This window comes from Capra hircus, chromosome 2 (assembly GCF_001704415.2).
Source record: "Capra hircus breed San Clemente chromosome 2, ASM170441v1, whole genome shotgun sequence".
Classification (NCBI taxonomy): domain Eukaryota; kingdom Metazoa; phylum Chordata; class Mammalia; order Artiodactyla; family Bovidae; genus Capra; species Capra hircus.
The window spans coordinates 99,210,093-99,236,463 of NC_030809.1; the positions used below are offsets into that span (position 1 = coordinate 99,210,093).

At 34.0% G+C, this 26,371-nt stretch overlaps 1 protein-coding gene across 15 annotated transcripts in view; it reads right to left on the reverse strand.

Annotated features, from left to right (window-relative positions):
* BAZ2B (bromodomain adjacent to zinc finger domain 2B) overlaps positions 1-26,371 on the reverse strand; it is a 329,956-nt gene that overhangs the window by 75,231 nt on the left and 228,354 nt on the right. For 12 of the 15 annotated variants that reach the window (XM_005676089.3, XM_018063465.1, XM_018063482.1 and 9 more), the window contains 8 exons: positions 25,969-26,029; positions 25,085-25,193; positions 24,719-24,820; positions 13,299-13,509; positions 7,234-7,326; positions 7,057-7,118; positions 3,276-3,341; positions 1,078-1,143 (listed from right to left, as the gene is read on the reverse strand). In XM_005676089.3, the coding sequence (XP_005676146.2) occupies positions 1,078-1,143; positions 3,276-3,341; positions 7,057-7,118; positions 7,234-7,326; positions 13,299-13,509; positions 24,719-24,820; positions 25,085-25,193; positions 25,969-26,029 (770 nt within the window). The remainder of the gene's footprint in view (positions 1-1,077; positions 1,144-3,275; positions 3,342-7,056; positions 7,119-7,233; positions 7,327-13,298; positions 13,510-24,718; positions 24,821-25,084; positions 25,194-25,968; positions 26,030-26,371) is intronic. The other 3 variants (XM_005676091.3, XM_018063517.1, XM_018063500.1) reach the window with 1 other exon arrangement.

A 26,371-nucleotide genomic window follows, 5' to 3' on the forward strand; every position in this document is an offset into this window, starting at 1 on the left:
TGAGCATTCTTTGGCATTGCCTTTCTTAGGGATTGGAATGAAAAATGACTTTTTCCATTCCTGTGGCCACTGCTTAGTTTTCCAAATTTGCTAGCATAATGAATGCAGCACTTTCACAGAATCAACTTTTAGGATTTGAAATAGCTCAACTGGAATTCCATCACCTCCACTAGCTTTGTTTGTAGTGATGTTTCCTAAGGCCCACTTGACTTCTCATTCCAGGATGTTTGGCTCTAGGTGAGTGATCACACCATCATGTAATTGAATGTAATAGTAGCAGCTATCTCTGGAATTGTTAGGCCCACTTGGCTGCTTATTTTCAGTAAAGAAGTATCAGAAAAATTGGAAGATAAGAGATGGAATGTGTGTGTGTAGGGGCAGGGGGCAGTGGTTAGAAGGGGCATGAGGGTCCAACTCTCTCATGCTTCATGCCAGAAAATCAAAACCAAAACAGCTCCAAACAACATTCGAAGTTACAGTAACTAGCAACGGCTATTTTTAGTATTGGTAAGTGATAGCTGATAAAGCTAGGTTTTGTTTTTGGAAGGCTTTTCACTTTTTAATACTTACGAACAGTTGCTAGACATTGACAAAGAGAAAATTATAATCTAAGTAGAGAACTGGATTTGGAACATAAATAGCTCTGAGGAGATCTTATCCATTAATACTATATTCAGGTATTATGTGATAGTTTGTATTTCTGATTTGATGTCTGCTATTTAAAGAGCTCAAAGTATCACACAGAACCTGTATAATAAAATATTAAAATGTATATACAATATATAAACACTAAAAACACACATTATGCACATTTTATCTATGATCAACATTTTTTTCAACGAGTCATTTTGAGGAGGGCTATTTTTAATATAATCGATACTAGTATTAGTTCAGTTCAGTCGCTCAGTCATGTCTGACTCTTTGCGACCCCATGAACTGCAGCACACCAGGCCTCCCTGTCCATCACCAACTCCCAGAGTTTACCCAAATCCATGTCCATTGAGTTAGTGATAATTGATACTAGGATAATACCATATAATTTTTATTCTTAAAAAACAGATTCTCATCTAAACTAACCTTTATTCGTTTCTCGGCCTCCAATAATTTGGCATTTGCTGCTTCTTCCTTCTTTTTCTTTTTTGCCTGTGTATGGAAAACAGGTCTCAAAGTCATACAACAGTACTGCAACCTGAAAATAATCTATGACTTGAACATGGAGCTATGTGACTCATAAGACAGAAAACAACACGTGACATATATGTAGACAATTACAGATTTTCACAGTTAATATTATATTTACAAACTAATTTTCATTTCTAATGTAAAGATTAGCATTAAAATGTAAAAAATTCTTAAAATTTCTTAGAATATGTCAGCTTTTCTTGATTTTTTTCAGTTCTATTAAAAAAGTCTGAAATAATTATTTTACATTAAAACAATCACAGAAAAAGTTTTTTATATAATATTTGCTTTTTTCTGATTTTTAAAAGTAAAACATGATCACTGTATAAAATTAAGAAGATGGGGTAGATTTTAAACTGTAAATATAAGCTATTTTTCTCTAGCTGTTAATTGTGATTAAATTCGAGGTTTCCAAGAAAGACAGAATGGAAACTTACAGTCTTTCTTGAAGTACATTTTGAATATCAAGATCATGATGCCAAATCTGAGCTTCATAATCTTAAAGGCATTAACTATCTAGTAGTTTCATAATTATTCAGTAGTTATTAATTTACTTTAAGATATTAGTACTTTTGATTTGGATTTTTAAAATTTATTTAAAATGGGTTAGGAAATATATGTATATTTCTAGAAGGAAAAATCATACAAAAGAAAGCTTCAGCTATTTGCCACCCTCAGGGAATAAATCATCTCTATAGCAATAGTTTCCTGAATAGCTGGGAGGCTGTGGTGTGCTCAGTCGCTCAGTTGTGTCTGACTCTTTGCGACCCCACGAACTGTAGCCCACCAGGCTCCTCTGTCCACGAGGATTTTCCAGGCAAGAACACTGGAGTGGGTTGCCATGCACTCCTCCAGGGGATCTTCCCAACTAGGGATACAACCCATGTCTCCTACACTACATGCGGATAAGCCAAAAGGGAACCCCAGCTGGGAGGGTACACCAATGCTAAACACTGAATGTTATTTTCACAATTTTGGATGGAAATTTTGAGATATATACTATTTTCACAATTTTGGATGGAAATTTTGAGATATATACTATTTTCACAATTTTGGATGGAAATTTTGAGATATATACTATTTATATATAGTATATTTATTTTTTATTTTTTTGAGATATATACTATTTAGACACAGTAGGAGAAGGTGATGGCACCCTACTCCAGTACTCTTGCCTGGAAAATCCCATGGACAGAGGAGCCTGGTGTGCTGCCGTCCATGGGGTAGCTAAGAGTCGGACACGACTGAGCGATTTCACTTTCACTTTCATGCACTGGAGAAGGAAATGGCAACCCATTCCAGTGTTCTTGCCTGGAGAATCCCAGGAATGGAAGAGCCTGATGGGCTGCCATCTATGGGGTCACACAGAGTCGGACATGACTGAAGTGACTTAGCAGCAGCAGCAGCAGCATGCTAACTATAATTTGGCTTTTTCTTGATGATTTGGGGCAATTATTCTGAATATCAGTTATTATACTGTACAGTTTAATAGAGTAATGCCTTTCAGTTATCAATAATAAGGTGTTAAAAACTGCTAGTCAACTAAAGGATTACAGACAACCTTGTTAGGCTGTTGAATTCCTATAAACGCTGGCTGGAGTTTTCCTGTATACAGTTTTCCTGTATTTTTCCCTGCTATCTTGTGGCTATTAACTTACTGATTCCAATATATGTCCTCTAGTCCTATTCCATCAGCTTCCAGGGAAGCAAGGCATATTAGAAGCCAGAAAAAACAGCGGGTTAAACTGTTCCTACATTTAAAATTTACTTTTGCAATGTTTTATTTCTAAATTAAAAGTAAATATCTATTAGTTCTAATGATTTTTCTAGAAGTAAACAACACGACTTTGAGCCATGAACTGTATGACACCTACACTGGTTGTTCAGAAGTTTTTCCTTTTGTCTTATTTCCCGGGTTATTAGGATAAGATGAGTTTGCTAAATAAGGTCTTACTCTATGCATTATGCTTGAAAAGAATTTCTGATGGACATACTGTAAGAGTGAGAGACTACACAGGTAAGATTTTCAATTTTGCAGACTTTAAAATATGTGACTATATTTACTTTAATCATATCACATTTAAGAATTCTACCTCTAGAATTTGCTGGGCTCGAAGCTCTTTTTCCATTCTGATTTGTTGTATTCTCTTAATTTTTTCCTGTAGAAAAAATTATAACAATTTAAGATAATAAACTAAATATCCAGGTGGAAAGTATTTAAGTAGAATCAAATAATTTAAGATATTAGTACAGAATTACTAAAGTTTCCCATAGAGGATGTAAAATTTAACTGTTTAGTTTAATATCATATATGTATGCTCATGTCAAATTAATGTGATTTTATCAAGTTTCTTAAAACCATTTGTAAAATACAAATGTTACATAAGTATACAGAAACCAGGTAAACCCATATGATTAAACTCATTTAGCCTGTGGATTTTTATAAGTATTTGCAATTATAACTATTTTGAAGTAAATATAGGACAGAATAAGAGAGAAACAGTAATGAGAAATGTAAGGCTAATCTGGAGTCACTGTCATTCCCTGCATAACCTTGAGCACAGAATAACTACTCTTCATAAACCAGGGAGAGGTACTTGTCCTTTCTCACTATGACATGAATAAATCGAAAATGCTTAAAAGAGTGTGCGGTGCCACGCAACTGTAATAGATTATTATTAACAATTTCCATACTATAATTTCTTACTTTAGGTGGTGAATAATATAATATTATTGATACACTGATTTTAACTACTACAGTAAGACAGATTCAGAAATAATCTGTAATATAATTTCAAAAGGATTAATTACAATGCAACATTGTAGAAAATTATTCACATGACAAAATTGTTGTTCACATTGTCTTAATTTAATGTATTAGTTATTATTTTCAAATTTAGGACCACCTAAAGTTTGATAAAACTTTACATTTTGATTTAAACATTATCTCATATGCTATAAGCACAGTGTTAACAATTTCATGTTCATAACCCCCTCTGAAAGTCCCAAATTCGCACTCATGATAATAATACACAGTTTCCCCCAAACACTCAAATTTTCCTACTGGCAAACTGCATTTGTTGTACTATTTCCACAGCCAACACATCTTATACTAAAGAAAAATTATATTACCTGCTTGAATTTCCAGGTGCTAGTTGTATCTTTTCAAGCTACATGTCAATGTATTTTTAAACATTTCTTTTTTTTTTTTCTGCACACTGATGTTACCAATCCTCTACAGGAGTCTATTGCAGGGTAATGAGATTTCTGGAATTAGTGTTCTGATCTTAGAAGATTGTTCACATTCTATAATTTTGCTATTGGTGACCCTATCCTTCATTGGAAGGACTGATGCTAAAGCTGAAACTCCAATACTTTGGCCACTTCATGCGAAGAGTTGACTCATTGGAAAAGACTCTGACGCTGCGAGGGATTAGGGGCAGGAGGAGAAGGGGATGACAGAGGATGAGATGGCTGGATGGCATCACCAACTTGATGGACATGAGTTTGAGTGAACTCCAGGAGTTGATGTTGGACAGAGAGGCTTGGTGTGCTGCGATTCATGGGGTCGCAAAGAGTTGGACACAACTGAGCGACTGAACTGAACTGAACTGACCCTATGTTAGTTTTGAATACTGAATGTAGCTTGCAAAAAATAAAAGCCCTAATATATCTTTTGTTTCATTTCCAAGAGAAAGCTGTACTTGATCCATATCTGAAGTATTTATTTAGATTGGAAAATGAGACCTAAATAAAGCATGCTCTTTATTTAATTTTTCCACTTTTGTCAATCCTATAACGTGGTATGTTCCCAAGTCAGCAAAACTCATTCACTGTTCTCTTATGTACATAGACAGGTATGAAATCTTCATCTTTTTTTAATTCTTATATTATGTACAGTCTAAAGCTTTATCCTGAAATTGAGATATATATATCATGCACATATATGACATATTTATGTAATATATATATGTGCGTGTGTATATATTTGGTAGTGGTATCATTAGCATTAGCAGAGATAAACATTTTTTATAAATTTCTTTAATATAGGTTTACCTTATAATATTGGGTATCCAATACCTGAACTGAGCTCTTTACATAAAATATCTTTTTTTATCATAAAAAGAGTTGAACTTTTCTTCTTTTTACCTAATAGAAAACTAGGGACTTCCCTGGCAGTCCAGTAGTTAAAGAGTCTGTGCTCCCAGTGCCGGGTGCATGAGTTTGATCCCTAGTTGGGGGACTAAGATCCTGCATGCCACATGGTGTGGCTAAAAAAAAAATTTCTAATAAATAAAATTTTACTAAAAGAAAACTAAAGTTCATAGAAAGTAAATATTTAAATCAAAAGGAAACTACAGAGCTCTGTATTTTATATTCCAATGCCTTTGTTCCTTCTATTTCATAATAATACTTTTGCAAGCTTCCAGAATATTTCCTTGAAAACTATCTGGTGATATTGGCTTACTAGGTAGAATAAATGATCCAGAAGCACATGCTACTATTTTATTCTAGAACTAATGCTGACTTTAAAATAGACATTATGTAATCGACTATGTTAGTAGACCTAAGCACTACTTTGATTAACTTTGCTGGCAATGAGGAATAAGTTAGATGGCATTCTGAAACTACCCTCAGGTAAATATCGTGATGAAAACTTATTGGTATTATTAACATTCCTGGGACATTGGAACTATGATGCTTCTTTGATGAGAAGTTAAAAACTACGTATGTTTAGGTCATAGCCACCTTAAGAGTTTAGGATAGCAAAGCTGAATTTAAAGTGCTGATAAGATTTGAAGGATCTCTAGCCATCAGGAAATAGGATAAGCTGTAAAACAGTAAAGAACAATACTACATAGGAACCTGGAATACTAGATCCATCAATCAGGGTAAAGGAAGTGGTCAAACAGGAGATGGCAAGAGTGAACATCGACATTTTAGGAATCAACGAACTAAAATGGACTGAAATGGGCAAATTTAATTGAGATGACCATTATATCTACTACTGGAGCAAGAATCCCTTAGAAGAAATGTAGTAGTCCTCATACCAACAAAAAAGTCTGAAATGCAGTACTTGTGTGCAAGCTAAAAACTGACAGAATGATCTGTTTGTTTCTAAGGCAAACCATTTAACATCACAGTAATCCAAGTCTATGCACCAACCACTAATGCTGAAGCTGAAACTCCAATACTTTGGCCACCTCATGTGAAGAGCTGACTCATTGGTAAAGACCCTGATGCTGGGAGGGATTGGGGGCAGGAGGAGAAGGGGACGACAGAGGATGAGATGGCTGGATGGCATCACTAACTAGATGGACGTCAGTCTGAGTGAACTCCGGGAGTTGGTGATGGACAGGGAGGCCTGGCGTGCTGCGATTCATGGGGTCGCAAAGAGTCAGATACGACTGAGTGACTGAACTGAACTGAACTGAACTGAACTGAACTGAACTGAATCAGTGTAGAAGACTTAGTTTTAAAATGAAGTGAATTTTAATTCATGAAAGAGAACTTTTTAATACAGATATATAGTATTACTGTGAAATACAGTTATTTCAGAAATCAAAATGAAACTAATGTACATATTTGTTGTTTAGTTGTTAAATTATGTGTGACTTATTTGTGACCCCATAGACTGTAGCCCACCAGGCTTCTCTGTCCATGGGATTTTCCAAGCAAGAATAATGGAAATAATGCCGTTTCCTTCTCCAGGGGATCTTCCCAACTCAGGGATCAAACTTGTGTCTCCTGCATTGGCAGGTGAATTCTTTACCAGCGATCCACCTGGAAAGTCCAATACACATACAGAAATATACATATAGACAGCAAGACAATGCCTGTGTTTTAAAAATCAGTTCCAATCAATAAACATACCTGTTGTTTCATAATCTTTATCTGTTCTTTTTGCTTTCGCTTCTCCTCAGCAGCAATTATTGCTATGATGAAAAATCAAAGCACAGATATCATCAGAAAAGGAACAAAGAAGAGATGCCTCTTGTGAGTTACCCAATACTCACTCTTCAAGTTGATGCTACCATTTAAATCACGAACCTTGTTGTTTTTTAGCTTCTTTGGCAACCCGAGCCTGTTCCTGCTTTTGCAGTTTTCTCAAAAGCTTTATTTGTGCTGCTTGTCTGGCTATTTCTGAAAAACACAAAATTTTAAGCAATGTTATTAACAACTGAATAACAACATAACTGCTCTCCTAAAAACAATAATTGTGAAACTGGTATAATCATGAAGGACATGATTTTTAGGAAAACTGCCAAACGTAACATTAGATACTCAGTAGGAAAATGGCAGGAAATGTCATCTTCATTTTCCCTAGAAAGTGCTAATTTTTCATCAAATATGAGCCTATATATAGATTAAGAATGATGCGTCTCTTAATTATCATCACAGAAGCTAATATAGAAATATTTTTTTTCACATTTCATGTAATCATCACTGAGTAGGAAAGTAGCTGCTAATATGTAAAAAAGTGATTTAGCTTCAATCTTAAAAATAATATATAGAAAAAGAGAAAGAATCCAATATAGACTAAAGTCTCCCAAACTAAGCATTTCAATTAGCTATATAAATGGCAAAGCTTCTGAATCTATTGATACCTTCACTTGTGAAGGAAAAAGATCCTCGCTCCTAAAAAAAAAAGAAAATGTTGATTTCTCAGGACAACCTAGTTCTCATACTTTTTAAGGACAAATGTATGAAACGGATAGAGTTACATAATTAATGGTCCCAATTCTTCATCTCTCCCTCTGTCTGTGCCATTTACAATGTGGCTTTGGGTTCCACTCATCAAGACATGTGAGGAACATATTTTCTTGGCCCTTGATTTTGAGTTCAGCCATGTGATCTGCTTGGGCCAATAAAATGTTAGCAATGCGATACAAGCATAAGTCTGAAAGTATACTTTAACTCTTCATATCATTACTCCTATGCCTTGCCCTTTATTGTGAGGTCATATTTAGACTAGGCTGCTGGAGATTGGGAGCTACTTCATTCCACAAATTTTAAAAAGTCTAGTCAGGATCAGCAGAGATGTCCAACTGCCTAATGTAACACCAGCTGATTCCATCTGCACAAATAATTAACACTTAGTGTTGTATGCCACTGAGGTTTTGTCAATGGTTCTTTCCCAGCATTACTGTTGCAAGAGGTAACTGATACAGTTGGTATGTAATGTCATGCTTTATTCTGCTGGCAATCTTGATCAGAATATTTCTAATTATAAAAGTGCTGCATCATAATATCTTTCATAAAATCATTTTAGAAAATACCACTTTACATTAGACATTGTTTTCAACCATGTAGCAGATGATTAATTTTAAGAAACTTATATATTATATTATATAATATATTATATAATATTAATTGTAAGAAACTTATATATTATATTTACCAATAATGAATATGATCAGGTAACATCTGAATTACTTGAGCTCTACTAATAACTTCTACCATTTATTGAACTATTGTATTAAATTTACATGATTTTGTTTAATCTTCAAAACAACCCTATGAGACAGTCAGTTTATAAAATAAAACTAAGGGTCACAGAAGTTACAGAGCAGAGTTAAGATACATACCCTGGCCTTTCTGACTTCATAGTCCATGTTACTAGTTCTAAAACTTAGAAGTATGTTACTACTTCTAAAGCCTTTAAAGAAATTTGAGTATCTTGAGATTTTTGAAAGAAACTTAACTCTATGTCTTTGTAACAGCTAAAATGAAGTTGCTTACTATGGCTGATTATCTATCATTAACACTTAAAAAAGGAGGCAGGATGTAAGAGGGTTTGATTTTATCCAGGAGACTTGAAGGATAGAAGCTGATGCTAGCATATACCTCCAACCTTTGAATAAGTTTTAATATTAAATAGTTTTGAGCATCATCAAGAATTTCTGAGTCACATAAAAAGGAGTCTCCTGTTCATGAAATACTCTTGGAAATCGGTATGTATAAACTGTGCTACAGAATTTGCAAACTCTGATAATAATACATATGAAGGACACTGCTTTCATCTAGGATAGATCCAGATAAACATTTTTTTTTACATTTAAGAATTAAAAGTTTTCACTAAACTCCGCTATAAAGACCAAAATCTGCCATAAAATGTAAAGGCGTGTTGCAAAGCATATTAGTTGCTCAGTTGTGTCCTACTCTATGTCCATGGACTGTAGCCTGCCAGACTTCTCCATCCATGGGATTTTCCAGGCAAGAATATGGAGTGGGTTGCCATTTGCTTCTCCAGGGGATCTTCCCAATCCAGGGATTGAACTTGGGTCTCCTGTATTGCAGGTGGACTCTTTCCCATCTAAGCCTCCAGGGAAGCCAAGTGGTTAAAAAAATGTATCTTCTAGAAAATGTGGCATAATATGATGCTTTGTTCTCAGCTAAACTGATGCTCTCTAATAGCAGTTTGGCTTATAATAAGGAAAATTTTATCACATATACAGGTGTGTTTTTGTATATGAACGTATCATTCAATTTCAAACTCCACACATGTTCACAGTAATTTTTAAAAACTAGAAAGCTCAACTGATATTTTTTTCATTTTAGCAAGGAAGATACAATTTGGATTAATCATTTAAAATTTATGCAGCTTAACTTTTATATTACGAACAGTTAGAGAAAATATGAAAAAAAGAATACCAAAAAAAAAGAAAAAAGCAAGGAGAATGAGTTAGAGACCTAGAAAATTCACTCAGGTTCTGTGGAATAAACAGCTTCCAATATCTTCTTATTTATTTGGTTTATGGTTGTTGAATATATTATCTATTGTAATTAACACTTGAAATATTAATTTGAAAAATATCTTTCATGGATGAAGAATTTGTAAATTTCAAATAAAGAATTTATTTTGAAATAAAGTTTATTTTCACTTTGAATTAGGGCTATTCTACATATACCACATGTCTTTGATTCTAAGATACATTTTTATTTTTATTTTTTTATTTTAATTTTTTTTTTTTAAATTTTAAAATCTTTAATTTTTAAACATGTCTAAAATCACAATGTGTCTAAAAATTGGCAGCATTTTGCTTTCTTAGTGGAACATCTGAAATAACAGGATTTTGTATAGATTAGGGCATCTTGGATTCCATAATGTATGAAATGGACAGATGTTACTAGATATCTTAGAAAATTTGAGATATGAATGGTATTGACCAATTAAGAAGCAGGTTTATTTAGACAGGTTGAAAGTTTTTTTTTTTATATTCAGATTTTGTCAGATTCCCATATGTATTCTCTGAGAAATTAGAAGACCTCTCATTTCACAATGCTTAAAAAGTACAAAGTTTGTATTTTTTTTACTGTTTTGAACCTTTCTTCAAATTAAGTCCTGTTGTTTAGCCTAGCTGAATCCTTGTATGAAACAGAATCTTATAGAATTCCTTCAGGTAACCCCCTCAAATTGTTGATGTAGAAACCTTTTAGAAATAAAAGGGGGATAGAGATTCTTTGCTATTTTCCTTTCTTCCCAAGGAAAAAGCATGCATATTATACCACATTTACTTGTATATATTAATAATTATTTACTTACTGCTAAATATTTAACATTTATATGCATGCAAAAAAGAACATATGTACACAATAAGGTCAAACATAAAAGAATTTGCAAAATGCAACATAATACAACAAGGGAAAAACTGTAATAGAATACAGACCAATTTGAAATACTGAGGGAGAAAAAACATCTGAGTAAAAGCTGAATAATTAACTTCCAATTTGAAAAAATTTAGTTAATTTTACAAATATAAAGTTGCCATTTTAGATACTAAGTATTAATGCTACTTGTATAAGATATGCAAAACATGCATGAAGAGCCCATACTTTGGATATCATTTAATTTCAAGCTTTCTTATTTTACACACAAAAAACAATACACATTCCCCAGTGTTACACATTCTTCAGAAAAGACAGTGGTTTACTGACAACACTAATTTTAAAAACCCATCACGTATGGCTCTATCAATTAGTATATTAACTTCCCTTTTAACCTTCACTAGCAATTTTTCAGGGGAGATAAGTCTTAAAAGGAACCAAGCAGAGTAATATGAAAAATATTTAATGAACATACTATGGCAGATAAAAACTTATACAACATTAAGTTAAGTACCAGGCAGTTAACCTACATGCCATTGGTAGAAGCATGAATGAGTGCAATCTTTTGGAGATAATATCTGTCTATTTACCCAAAGTGAAAATGAATATATGTTTTGATTCAGAGATTTTATCTCTAGAATTTTACACTATACATAGGCACACCTTTAGAAGGATATGAAGATACGTGTAAAATGTTCTTACTACAGCATTGTTTGTGATGACAAAGATCAGGAAAGAGCTACAACAGTCATCAGAAGAAGACTACTTAAATGAAGTATGATAGAATCATACATAGTATCACTTACTATTCAGCCATTAAAAGAATATGGTTGATTTTTAAGTGCTGATACAGAAAGATGTTCAAGATAAATTAACTGGAAAAAAGACAAGATGAATAGTATATACACTATAAGCCATTTATCTTAGACATCAAAAAGGATATATATGTAATTGTTGTTGTTTAGTCAATAAATCATGTCTGACTCTTGGTAACCCCGTGGACTATAGCCCACCAGGGTCCTCTGTCCACGTGATTTCTGAGGCAATAATACTGGAGTGGGTTGCCATTTCCTTCTCCAGGGGATCTTCCCTGGAATTGAACCTGCACCTCCTGCAGTACAGGTGGGTTCTTTACTGCCACACCACCGGGGAAGACCAATATATGTAAAACAACATATTTTATGTGCATATGTACATATATGAGTATTTGAAGACATGTGTGTGTAGGAGTGTATGTAAATATTACTGGATAGACTAGCGAAATAATTGCTAATGATTCCACTCATTAATATTTTTTACAGAAGCCATTCTATTTTATGAGTTTTTGTCACAGACATTTATTTTGTAATAAAAACAAAAGAGCTACAAAGAAGTCAATATTATTGTGCTATTTACAATAAACAAATGTCATGCTTTTCCCCTGGAGAAAACCCATAAGAAATAAAATCCTGCATGTCTTTTAAGTCAGTTCTTATTACTGAACCTTTATTTTACATTGACGTGTGTATATATATGCTTGTGAATATAAGACACCAACATGTATACTGATGTACATTCAGATAATCTTCACAAGAAGAGGCTTCCCAGTTGTAACTAGTAACTTAAACTCACAGCAGGACAATTTTCTTTTAATCAGCTTTTTCTGTGTCAGACATAGCCTGGGAACTTAATGTTAATAATTTATGTACAATTTTGACTCATAAGTACATCTGAGGTTATTATGAGTGCTTTGTGCTTGACAGTGATACTTTCTGGTGGTCCCAAAATAAATATTTTTGAAGTAAAACTGCTACTTGGGCATTTTGAAAATGTATGTAATATGTGCACACTACAGAAGAACCCAAAGACTGGGGTTACATACCAGTAATTGGAGTCCTCTGACTGAAACTTTACTCCACAGATCCACGTATCTTGGAGTTATTCCCTTGTACCACCTCAAGGAATTGGGGCTGATAAAATGAGAATTTCCAGAAGGCTGTCACAACCTTAAAGCATGTGCCAACTGCTGGTAGATTCCTTTTCAGTGCAAGCCTTAAAAGCTTGGGCTTCCCTGGTAGCTCAGCTGGGAAAGAATCCTCCAGCAATGCAGGAGATCTGAGTGGGATCCCTGGGTCAGAAAGATCACCTGGAGAAGGGTAGGCTACCCACTCCAGTATTCTTGCCTGGAGAATCCCCATGGACAGAGAAGCCTACAGTCCATGGGATCGCAGAGTCGGACATGACTGGGCGACTAAACACACAGCACTTAAAAGCTTATCACCCACCTTTGTAATTCTAAACACACAGGGTACATTGATTGTGTTTATGAGTATGGCTCTTCAAAGGAGCTTACCTAATCAAAGAACTCCAGTTACCAGTGGGACTTCTTATTTTCTCAGTTTTATTCTAACACAAATATCTTCTTTTCAGAAACTGAGAGCAGTGTCAATCATCCATAAGTTAAAAATATAAGAAATATTTATACTTTTTAATGATTATTACAATGTCAAATACATTATGTTTCTTACCCTGAGCTTGCAGTTTTCTTAGCAATTTGGCATCTGTGTTATCTAGAAATTCAGTGCTGCCAACATTTGGAGGCCGACCTTTCCGACGTCTCATCCTGGATTCCTCTCTTGCTCGCTGTCTATCTGGATTTGGTGGTCTTCCTCTACGACCCTCCATTGCCCTGATACGGGGAATGACATCCTCTTCTTTCAAAAGACACCACTGCATCCCCTTTTAATTAACATTTTATAGAAATAATATATTATAAGCAAAATAAACACAAGTGGCTAACATGTCAGAAATAATTCTAGGAAAATCTGCAGATATTTTGAAATTTATAGAGCTATTACAACCTTTAGATTTTACTTTTTAAAATAAATTTATGTTTAGAATTATTCATGGACTTGGCACATTTTTTATATTTGTAATAAATTCAACTTTAAATACAGGGATTTCTATATATATGTATAAACATATAAATAGATATTTATTTAAAATCACCATTTCCTAACTATAATGACCATAAAGTTGGCAGATATTTAAAAATATTAGTTGTGTGATGATACCTCTATGGATTTTTCTCATGGACTATCAGCTAAACCAAACATTAAGCTATCCAAATAACAGATGAAAGCTCTCTTTATTAAACAATACAGTTAATACATCCAAGAAGGAATCTAAGAGTTAACGTATCAGAATTTTTCAATACTTGATGAATAAATCAAAGTATTGAACTTGAATGGTTGCCAACAACCAAAAGGAGACAGCTAGACAGACATAAGTCTCCTGATGGAGATTCAATTCATCATCTATAAATTAGTCTTGCCCTCTCACAAAGGTAAATCAAATATATACTAGACTTAATTACTATGACTTCATAGGAAAAACAGGGTGAGAAGTATATGTTTAACTACACAGGAAATCCAGTCTAGGAAATTCTACAAACGTCGGCAATTTCTTCAACAAATAAATTTCAAGAAGTAAAAAAACAAAAGGATGTACCAAAAAATCCCAATGTGTAGACCGTATCTAGATATTGTTTCAAATAGATAAACTGTTCAGAAAATCATAGCAATTAAAGGACAATTTAATATTTGAACAGTGACTATTATTTGAAATCAAGGAACTATAGTTTCAAAGTGTGATAATGGTACATTTGAAATTTCCCACTGTAAGCCTGCTGATGGAAACACATTTACCAGCATAATGCTAATGTATTATAGGAATAATCCTGTGCAGTGTGTAGATACCATCAGAGTCTGGTTTTCATTATCCTTTGTATGTCAATCAAAACAAATATATTATTGTTTGTGATGAGCTGCTTTTCTCTTAAAAAACAACACTATTTTACCTTATTTACAGTCCAAATCAATATGTTCAGACATTAGAAAGGCACCCTTTAAAAATAATCCTAAAATAATTCACTTATTACTTTTTAAAGAAATAACTCTTTTAGTGTAAAGTTTGAGAAAATGTTTTAAATGTGCCTTTTTTCTTAAAAAGAATCTCAAATCAGGAATTTAAGCTTGAACCACTGTGGGCAATTCTGCAACCAAAAGTAATAAAAAGTTCTTGAGTTATATTTTATGCCATGATATCTAAACTCGGAGCAAGGATTCTAAGAATATCTCACTCGAGAGGTACTAAAAAATATAAATATTATCCTGCTACCATAATGTGTGACGATTACATCCCACATTCCAAGCACTGTGCTTAGTTCCAGGCATTTCAATTATATTATGTTCCTTAATCTTCACAACAGTATTATCTAATACAGTGGATTTTATTGTATTTACTTTACAACTGAGAGAATTCAAGCCCACCTGAATAATTTCTTAAGGTATACAGGCAACAAGGAACTGAACTATGATTTGAACCCAATTTTCTCACTCTCAAATATGTGTTCTTAACCACCACATGTACTTTTTTAGCTGATGTTACAAAGTTGTTCTTAAACCTGATAAAGGACTGAACCCAATATTCAGTCATGAAAGTATAGCCAAGATTATGGCAAAGCAGAACTGTGTCAGAAAAAAAATTAATGAATATAATCTATGTATAAAATAATATCTATACTAACCCTTTTCAGTAATTTCCTGGTAAAAATAATTTCACAAATTAATTCTGAGGAAAATAAAGATTTATTTTTGCTGAGATTTCAATGAAGTCAACAGAACCAAGAGTTGTACTAGCTCCATTTTCATACCATAAACCACTAAGAAGGAAGCCATGAAACCATTTTTATGTTCACCACAATGGGAAGCTTTTGATTAGTTCAGGTTTTCATTTTTCTGTTATGCTCTTAGGCACCAAGGCAGTGAGCATCACATAAATTCAAAAATATAAAAGTGACATTTGTGACACATGAAGCAGAAGAGAAAGATTAACAAAAGACGCTGCAAAGGAATCTGCATTCAGTTTTTAAGGTACCTTATTAATAATAAAATCAACTTTTAGCCAAGATTTAAAGGGTTTGATCTGTTTTTCTGTTTTTATCCAGGTACAATTTTACACTTATGTTTTATTCAGCTTAGTGTCAAAAAAGAAACAGAATATGCTGGCTCCCAAGCTTACCAGACAATATAGTGACATTGTCATTTACATTTTTGCCCTTGACATTTCTAAAGTAAATGCTTTCTAAGGGAGTTGCATATATTGGATTACATATAATGTCTTTTGATTCCTGGATTTAAGAAAATAAGAAATTTGTTATTGTTAGGATTGTTAGATTGTTAGGAATCTGAAGCTTATGGTTTAATTCACTGAGTAGCCAAAACTTACTCAACAAAAGAAAGTTATCACTTTTTTTTCTTAGTTTAAGAATAACATAAAAGTTATTTTCATGAGAAAAATAAGAATTTTGTTGGATTTCCTTACAACTAGTTCACAGTTTAGCATTATGTCTATTTGTAGCTACTTATGATATCAGAGCTTTATATACCATAAGCTTTACAGTATAGGGATTCTTAATCTTAATAACAAAGTTTATTAATATCATATACTGAATAGCACTTGAAAGATGTTAAAGAGCAAGAACAGTTATCTATGTGTGGAGATGAGTGTCACCAATTAAAACCAGTTGAGAAAGACATGGTTTGATATAATTGTTTCCACAATGATGACGATGCTTTCCAGTTACTCATAGTATGTTACCCTCAAAGACTTAGGACTGTCAAATATCACCTTTCTACACTTGGATTCATACAGTTGGCTTTCTAGTATAGGCCCTTGCCTAGGCATCAAAAATCCTACCTGGTAGATTAGTGACATAAATTTCCAGACTTTTAGTTTTTTGGTACTGATCTCTCATGTTCTCAGTGTCCATATATGCCCACAGCTATGTTGCACTAGGTGTGACAGTTAACAGCAGAATTGAATTAGAATCCTGGTTGTTGACTAGCAATCTTTTGTTCTTATTTGAAAAATAAGTGGGTCGGAGGTGGCCTGCTGCAGGGTTGGGGGAACTGAGTGAGCAGTGGATGCATGGGACCTTTTGAAGGAGGTCACCACTATCTTCATTACCTCTGCCATGGTCTGGCCCAAGATAAATAACAGGGGGAATACAGCCCTGCTCATCAACGGAAAACTGGATTAAAAATTTACTGAGCATGGCCCTGCCCATCAGAACAAGACCCAGTTTCCCTCTCAGTCAGTCTCTCCCATCAGGAAGCTTCCATAAGCCTCTTATCCTTCTCCATCAGCGGGCAGACAGACTGAAAACTGCAGTCTCAGAAAACTAACCAATCTGATCACATGGACCACAGCCTTGTCTAACTCAATCAAACTATGAGCCGTTCCGAGTAGGGACACCCAAGACAGACAGGTCATGGTGGAGAGTTCTAACAAAACGTGGTCCATTGGAGAAGGGAATAGCAAACCACTTCAGTATTCTTGCCTTGAGAACCCCATGAACAGTATGAAAAGGCAAAAAAACGGGACACTGAAAGATCAACTCCCCAGGTCGGTAGGTGCCCAATATGCTACCAGAGATCAGTGGAGAACTAACTTCAGAAAGAATGAAGAGATGGAGCCAAAGCAAAAACAACACCCAGTTGTGGATGTGACTGGTGATGGAAGTAAAGTCTGATGCTGTAAAGAGCAATATTGCACAGGAACCTGGAGTGTCAGGTCTATGAATCAAGGTAAATTGGAAGTGGTCAAACAGGAGATGGCAAGAGTGAACGTCAACATTTTAGGAATCAGTGAGCTAAAATGGACTGGAATGGGTGAATTTAACTCAGATGAACATTATATCTACTACTGTAGATATCTACTTAGTTAAAGCTATCCCTTAGAAGAAATGGAGTAGCCCTCATAGTCAACAAGAGTCCAAAATGCAGTACGTGGATGCAGTCTCAAAAACAACAGGATCTCTGTTCGTTTCCAAGGCAAATCATTCAATATCACGGTAATCCAAATCTATGCCCCGATCAGTAATGTTAAAGAAGCTGAAGGTGAAATGTTCTTGAAGATCAATAAGACCTTCTAGAATTAACACCCTAAAAAGATGTCCTTTTCATTATAGGGGACTGGAATGACAAAGTAGGTAGTCAAGAAACACGTGGAGTAACAGGTAAATTTGGCCTTGGAGTACAGAATGAAGTTGGGCAAAGGCTAATAGAGTTTTGCCAAGAAAACGCACTGGTCATAGCAAACACCCTCTTCCAACTACACAAGAGAAGACTCTACACATGGACATCACCAGATGGTCAATACCGAATTCAGACTGATTACATTCTTTGCAGCCAAAGATGGAGATCTATACAGTCAGCAAAAACAAGACTGGGGGCTGACTGTGGCTCAGACCATGAACTCCTTACTTAAACTGAAGAAAATAGGGAAAACCACAAGACCATTCAGGTATGACTTAAATCAAATCCCTTATGATATCCACTGGAAATGACAAATAGATTCAAAAGATTAGATCTGATAGACAGAGTGCCTGAAGAACTATGGACAGAGGTCTGTGACACTGTACAGGAGGCAGGGATCAAAACCATCCCTGAGAAAAAGAAATGCAAAAAGGCAAAATGGATGTCTGAGGAGGCCTTACAAATAGCTGAGGAAAGAAGAGAAGCTAAAGATGAAGGAGAAAAGGAAAGATATACCAATTTGAATGTAGAGTTCCAAAGAATATCAAGGAGAGATAAGAAAGCCTTTATCAGTGATCAGTACAAAGAAATAGAGGAAAACAATAGAATGGGAAAGACTAGAGATCTCTTCAAGAAAGTTAGAGACACCAAGGGGACATTTCATGCAAAGATGGGCACAATAAAGGACAGAAATGGTATGGATCTAACAGAAGCAGAATATATTAAGAAGAGGTTGCAAGAATACACAGAAGAACTATGCAAAAAAGATCTTCATGACCCAGATAATCACAATGGTGTGATCACTCACCTAGAGCCAGACATCCTGAAATGTGAAGTCAAATGGGCCTTAAGAAGCATCACTAAGAACAAAGCTAGTGGAGGTGATGGAATTCCAGCTGAGCTATTTCAAATTCTAAAAGATGATGCTGTGAAAGTGCTGCACTCAATATGCTAGCAAATTTGGAAAACTCAGCTGTGGCCACAGGACTGGAAAGGGTCAGTTTTCATTCCAAGCTCTAAGAAAGGCAATGCCAAAAAATGCTCAAACTACTGCACAATTGCACTGATCTCACACGCTAGCAAAATAATGCTCAAAATTCTCCAAGCCAGGTTTCAACAGTATGTGAACTGTGAACTTTCAGATGTTCAAGGTGGATTTAGAAAAGGCAGAGGAACCAGAAATCAAATTGCCAACGTCCATTTGATCACTGAAAGAGCAAGACAGTTCCAGAAAAACATCTATTTCTGCTTCATTGACAAGCCAAAGCCTTTGACTGTGTGGATTACAACAAACTGTGGAAAATTCTTCAAGAGATGGGAATACCAGACCACCTGACCTGCTCTTGAGAAACTGTATGCAGGTCAGGAAGGAACAGTTAGAAGTGGACATGGAACAACAGACTGGTTCCACATTGGGAAAGGAGTACGTCAAGGATGTATATTGTCACCCTGTTCATTTAACTTATATGCAGAGTACATCATGAGAAACGCTAGGGTGCTTGAAGCACAAGCTGGAATCAAGATTGCTGGGAGAAATCTCAATAACCTCAGACATGCAGATGACTCCACCCATATGGCAGAAAATGAAGAACTTAAGAGCCTTTCTTAAAAGTGAAACAGGAGAGTGAAAAAGTTAGCTTAAAACTTAACATTTGGAAAACTAACATCATGGCATCTGGTCCCAATACTTCATGGCAAATAGATGGGGAAACAAAGGAAGACTTTATTTTTGGGGCTCCAAAATCAATGCAGATGGTGATTGCAGCCATGAAATTAAAAGATGCTTACTCCTTGGAAGGAAAGTTATGACCAATCTAGATAGTATATTAAAAAAGCAGAGACATTACTTTGCCAACAAAGGTCAGTCTAGTCAAGGCTATGGTTTTTCCAGTAGTCATGTATGGATGTGAGAGCTGGAGTATAAAGAAAGCTGAGCACCAAAGAGTTGATGCTTTTGAAGTGTATGGTGTTGGAGGAGACTTTTGAGAGTCCCTTGAACTGCAAGGAGATCCAACCAGTGCATTTAAAGGAAATCAGTTCCAAATACTCACTGGAAGGACTGATGTTGAAGCTGAAACTCCAATACCTTGGCCACCTGATGCTAAGAACTGACTCATATAAAAAGACCCTGATGCTGGGAAAGATTGAAGGCAGGAAGAGAAGGGGATGACAGAGGATGAGATGGTTGTATGGCATCACCCACTCAATAGACATGAGTTTGGGTAAACTTTAGGAGTTGGTGATGGACAGGGAGGCCTGGCGTGCTGCAGTCCACAGGGTTGCAAAGAGTCGGACACGGCTGAGCAACTGAACTGAACTATTGGAAAAAATTAACAGCATTGTAGTCTTGCCAGTGGCCCTATGTTGCCCACTTTACTGTGAAGTCTCACCTTATTCCTTATCAACAAAACCCTGACTATAGCTGAAGAGCATTTTGCTTAGTGTTTTTATCTTTCTCAGACAATAAGCTTCTTTAAACCAGTGATCATAATTTCTGTTTCTTTTATATTCTTCAGTTTCTCTATGAACATTAGTTTTTCCTGAAAGGGAAGCCTTCAACTTTATTTCTGTACTGATATGTGTTCATACTTTCTTTATGGAAAATCCATTTAGGGAAAATATCTGCCAAAATATTAATTTATAAGAAAAAGGCTCTTTTCAATATGAATGATATTTTTCTTTTTCTCAAGGAAGTAAGACATTTAAAAAAAAATCTTTAAAAAAGTACATCTCAAAGATAGAAAGCAACATTTTTTTCCTAAGTCACTTTTAACTTGATCCTTCTTTGCATATTTTCTTTTCTTTGCTTTTTTGGCTTGAATACAGTAGACATTCATTGACCTTTGCTAGTGAACTTCCTGGTTGAAAAAAATGAACTTAATTGTTATATTTATGCTTAAATGTTTTGTTTTCTACAATTCACAAAAATACTTTGTAATGTAGATTATCATATTTTTCAAAATAATCTTTGCCATTAACATTTTGAAACCATCATATATTTCTAATAAAAACGTGAATATTTTTTACCTTCTTACCTAACAATCGTATTAAGGTAAATAAAAGAAACCCAATTTTATATTACCCAAATCTGCCTAGCTCAACCTTACTTTCTTTTATTCTGACACTCAAAAACAAAATAAAATGAAAACAATCATAGACATTAGGTTCAACCAGTCCTTACAATATGATGGAGAAGTCTCTAAGAAATATATTTACCATTATTGCCTTTTCGAAGGAGTTTCACTGGCTAAAATAGTTAAAATAATTCCATAAAGAAGGTAGCCAGGCTAGTGTATCATGTGACTATAAAGAGTGTATGGTTCATTTTATTTCATGAAATCTATCATCTTTAAAATCACAACTTTTATAGAAGCTGGTAGGAAGTGTTTGGTATCCAAGATCAGTAGATACTAACAAGTAGCCAGTTTTACAACTCTCTCACCACATTTGTAGACTGAAATAAACAAAACTGATAATGGAAAGATTAAAGCCCCCCCTACTCAAATTTCTTATGTCAACCCTTTCTTGTTTAATTAACAGCTTCTCTTTTTAATTTTAAAAAGGTAATCATTAGATTGTTGTCATTAAGGATGAATTTACTAAATTTCAATAAATATGAACTCTCATGGTGTTGTTTAGTCACTAAGTCATATCCAACCCTTTTGCAACCCCATGAAATGTATCCTGCCAGGGTCCTCTGTCCATGGGATTCTCAGGCAAGAATATTGGAGTGGGTTGCCATTTCCTTCTCCGGGGGATCTTCCTGAGCCAGGGATTGGACCTGTGTTTCCTGCATTGGCAGGCGGATTCTTTACCACTAAGCCACCAGGAAAGCCCCATGAACTCTGATCTCTCGTTTTACTGTACTACACACAATGAATCAATACATTCAAAAAAGCTTGCTGTTGATAAATATATGTATAATCATTGTCTCAAACTCAGAAATACTTTGTCAAAATAATTAACATAAAATAACTCTGCTTCTCTAATGCAGATATTATCTTCTAACAAAAATTACCATTTCCTAAATTTCATCTGTAAAATATAGAGTACCACTGCTGCAAGTTTTTGAAATATCTTGAACAAAATTAGAACTTATAGAACTGCTGTTGCAGTTGCTTTTTGGTTTTGGTAACAGAAAAATATGATGGAAGAAATATATTTTCCAATGCAAACATTTTATTAGGAGAGTGATTAAAAATACTAATGAATCTATAAATATAGCATTACATTTGTAATCAAACACCCAGAATAAATATATGTAGCTTGGAAAACTGTAGCAGTAACATTTAAAATCATTATGTAAAATTTCCATGTATTTGGAAAACTGAATGTTTAGCTTTTTTGGATTATATGGGTAGATGTAATTATTTTTAAATAGGAAATTGTTTTTCACATTATAGTTGCAATACAAGCAAATTTTAGGAATTGTGAAACATGTAAGAACATAGGTAAAAATAAGATCCACTGTACCACCAACCATTATAACCATGATTAAATCTTTGACACATTTCCTTTCAGTCTTTCAATATGCATAGTTTTATTTTTCAATTTATGTACACCATCAGACCATTTATACAATTTGTATAAAGGCTGACCTATTATAAACATATACAGATCATTACTACTTGGAAACAGTGTCTTTGTCCCAAATTATATTTTATATCTTCTACAAAATTTAGGCCAATCAAAATTATTACACACTAAGATACTTTAACAAAGATATGCAATCTTTGTTCATTTTCACAGAAAATTACTATATAATTATATACATTTCTAATTAACCATATGCTTATACATACTGATCATATACTAAAAAAGTACATTTCTTTAACTACATGCATCTCTAATGAAGTAAACTTATTTTGATTACTTACCTTTAATTGTTGTTGTCTAAAAGTATCCTGAAATAAAATCAACTTATATTTTTTAAATTGAGAGAAGTGTTCTCAAAATTGCTAATATTTTCCCTTAGCAGGCTGCTGAAATGTTGGCAGCTTATAGTCTTGAACTAATAATTCATCATATTTCCTTGATTGGAACTGATCTCTCAATAAGACAATATGCTTTGGAAAACACTGATTACATTTAATAAAAAGTGAATGGATGTCAAAGAACACTCTGCTCTGCCTAATGAGGCTTCATAGATTGAGTCTAATTACCACTGATACAAAACTAAAGTCCTTTATGTACTGGATAGCAATTAGCTTTCCTCTCTAGAATAAAATTCTATTTAACTTAAAAACATAAAGATATCATTGGCATATTTAAATGAGATAAGGTTATATTAACATGAATGAAAAGATTTAAAAATGGGAATTTTTAAATAAAATCATTATTGCCTTCTAATGTTTGTGACTTAAAAAGTGATCTGCTATATATGAAGTGTATAAAATAACACTGTAGTTCACTAAAATTCTAAGAATCTGGTAAGTTACACAGATTTTTAAGTTGAAAAAAGAAAAATCCTAGAATGTATTTCCATAAACAAGTTAAATCTCAGATGAATTTGTTTTGGCATTTTAGATTTACTAGTAAAGAAACAAGTGGATGTGGACATAACTTGTTTCATAAAAACTCATGGATGACAATGGAAAATAGGTTACAGAATGAATGTAAAAGATCACTTGTCAGAAATCTTGAGTTCAGCTAGGTTTCTACCTGGATGAGATTGTGTAATCTTGGGAAACTCCCTTAATCTTTGAGCTCTCAAAATGAATGACTCTCTTGAAGAATTAGGAAGTAATTTTTTACTTCTATAACTATAAAATTAAAGGGTAAGATAGTATGGAAAAACTTGCCCATTCACAATAGAAAATATTAACCACTAGAAGAATATCTTTCTGGGCATTACAATGGGAAAAAAGAAAAGTTCAATCAAGAAGGAAAATACCAACTTCAGCTGGCTGAGCATTTTAACCCTTTAAAACATTTTCATCTGTATGATTTCATTTTAACCTCATCATCATCCTATGAGGCAGAAGGATAATTATGATTGTCTCTATTCTGCAGGTAAAGAAAGTGAAGTAAAAGAGGGCATGATTTTGTTGTTTGAAATCATAAAACTATTTCATGGATTAACAAGAATCTAGATCTCCTCACTTCATAATTAGGACTTCTTTCAATGGAGCTAATAAAGGAAATAATAAGCACATGTAGCTGAATCTAAGTATGGAATAAAGGCAAACCATTAAAGGAAACATAGGAAATGAGGTTTTATTGGTAAGTTCTTTGTGGTGATTGGTGAGGTTATGTACTTAATCCTTAAACTCAAAGACAGCTGTGGTGATATTTTCATAAATGTGTGTAATTATTTAAAAATTCAATTTCTACAAAGAGAAATTTCATTCATCTACTATTATGGAATTCCCCCTAACTCCATCAAAAAATTATCACACTGGTGACAGTGGATCATGTAGTATGGCATAATAAAATGGATGCGATCCTCCCCAAAACTAAGGCATATCTATCCTTTCTTAGACTGACTCATAAAAATTGTTTTTCCTATTCTAATTTTTTTTAATGTTTACCTTTCAGGGAACTAATGTTTTCCTATATTTCTCATGAACATGCAGATACTTTTATACCTGTATAAACTATCAAAATTAATGACAGAATTAACAAACAGGGAAAAGTTTACTTAAATTTGAAAAATAAAAAATGTCAAAGCTCCTTGTTACTGAAACACAGCATATTGAGGCCTTGTGAGTGTCTACCACAAAGTTATATGTATAGCTATAAGAATTAACTAACAAAAGGCAATGCTCCAGAGTGTAGTGAAATTTACTTCATTTAGGTTATGTTACTACTTTTTGGTTCAAAGACTGTACTTTTTAAAAAGTGGATACCTGCGGTCCATCTCTGGCTTCATAGAAGTCACCCACTCTTATTTTTGCACTGAAGCTGAAATTGTCCCTTGAGATATCCATTATTCCATTTCTGCTGAGATACTGAAAAAATCACATATTTTTCCACTTCAGGTTTTAATAATTACAACCCAGCTTTTATGTATAGCTATCTTCAGGACACTATGGTTTTGTATAATCTAATAAAGGGCTATGGATTTAACAGGAGATCAATTTAGGTTAAACACATTCATTAGTCTCACACGAGAGAATATTTTGTGTTAAAGAACTTTGAGAAAAGCGTACTGTTTTTCCCACAAGCAAGCTTAACAGGCACCAAATGTGTGTTATTTGGTGAAAAGTATGTACCTTTATTACTTCAGGGTACTGCCTAAGTTTCTTTCCACATGGAGCATAATATGCTACTTCTCCTTGAAGGCGCCCTCCAAAGTTTCTTATTCTTGTCTCTCTCTGCCAGCTACACATAATAGAAATGAGGGTTATAACATACTAAGTTTTAAGAAAACTTTTAAAAATAAAAATTAAAACAATTTAAGAACACATGCTCTTTAGACAACACAAAAAATACAAAGAAAAATATAGCCAGTCATTCAATTCAGGTACATTAAAATAATTTGAGATTTTTTACTAAGTAATTTAACTAAAGTTAATCAAACTCAATTTACAAATATTAAACAAATATCAAAATTTTAAGAAATCACACTGGCATGACTTTGGGTATTTGGGCATGTTCAGTAATGTGTCAAGGTGTATTGAATTTATATTTGAAAAGCTTTAAATGAGAAGAATAAGGCAAACTTGGCTCTCTGCTCTTTGGGGATTGCGAACTTGCAGTGTGAAAATTCTCAGTTCCTATTCAACCATTTTAGCCAAATTCTGCTCAGGTCTTTCAGTTTCACCCACAGTAACTTTCACCATCCTTTAAATCTATCTTCACAACAACTTCTGACACTCTTAACTGTGTCCCTGCTCTCTGCCAGATGATTTGCTCTTGCAGCTTTTTCAATCATATTCCCACCTGGCTGCATATGATCCCATCTCAGCTCTGCCATACCTAAACCCAGCAGATAGGCTTAATTTTAGTTTTCTGATATATCAACATCAGATATATCAGCTTTGCTCTTCTGCTTTAATAAATACTGTGCAGTATATTCACTTCTGTTAACAACAGTAGAGAATGAGAAATCAAAACATGCATAAATATGTGGGGCAAAAGCATAAAGATTGCATACCCATATTCCAAAGGAATATGCAGTTCACGTTCATCTGTTACTCTTCTCCTTTTGGAAGTGCCTTCAAGAAAATTCAACCAGTTAACATAAAAGATTAGTTTATATACATGAAAAATTTTTGATAGTTTTGAAACTTTTCTTTGAATAATGTGTCTTAATGACTTGAATTATTTAGTGTTTTTCTGCAGTTTGTACATTATTTTTAGATTATTTTCAACAAAACACACTGCATAAAGTAGAGGGTTTTTTTTTTTCCCCTTTTGGTCTGCATGACATAATAGCTAGTATTTATTTCTCTCTAATGAAAAGACGATGAAAGTAAAAAGGTAAAGCTTTCCTCTCATCTTGTTATTAAGGAAATGGCTAAAGAAGTAGGAGGAAAATAGCAGACAGAGGTTTTGAG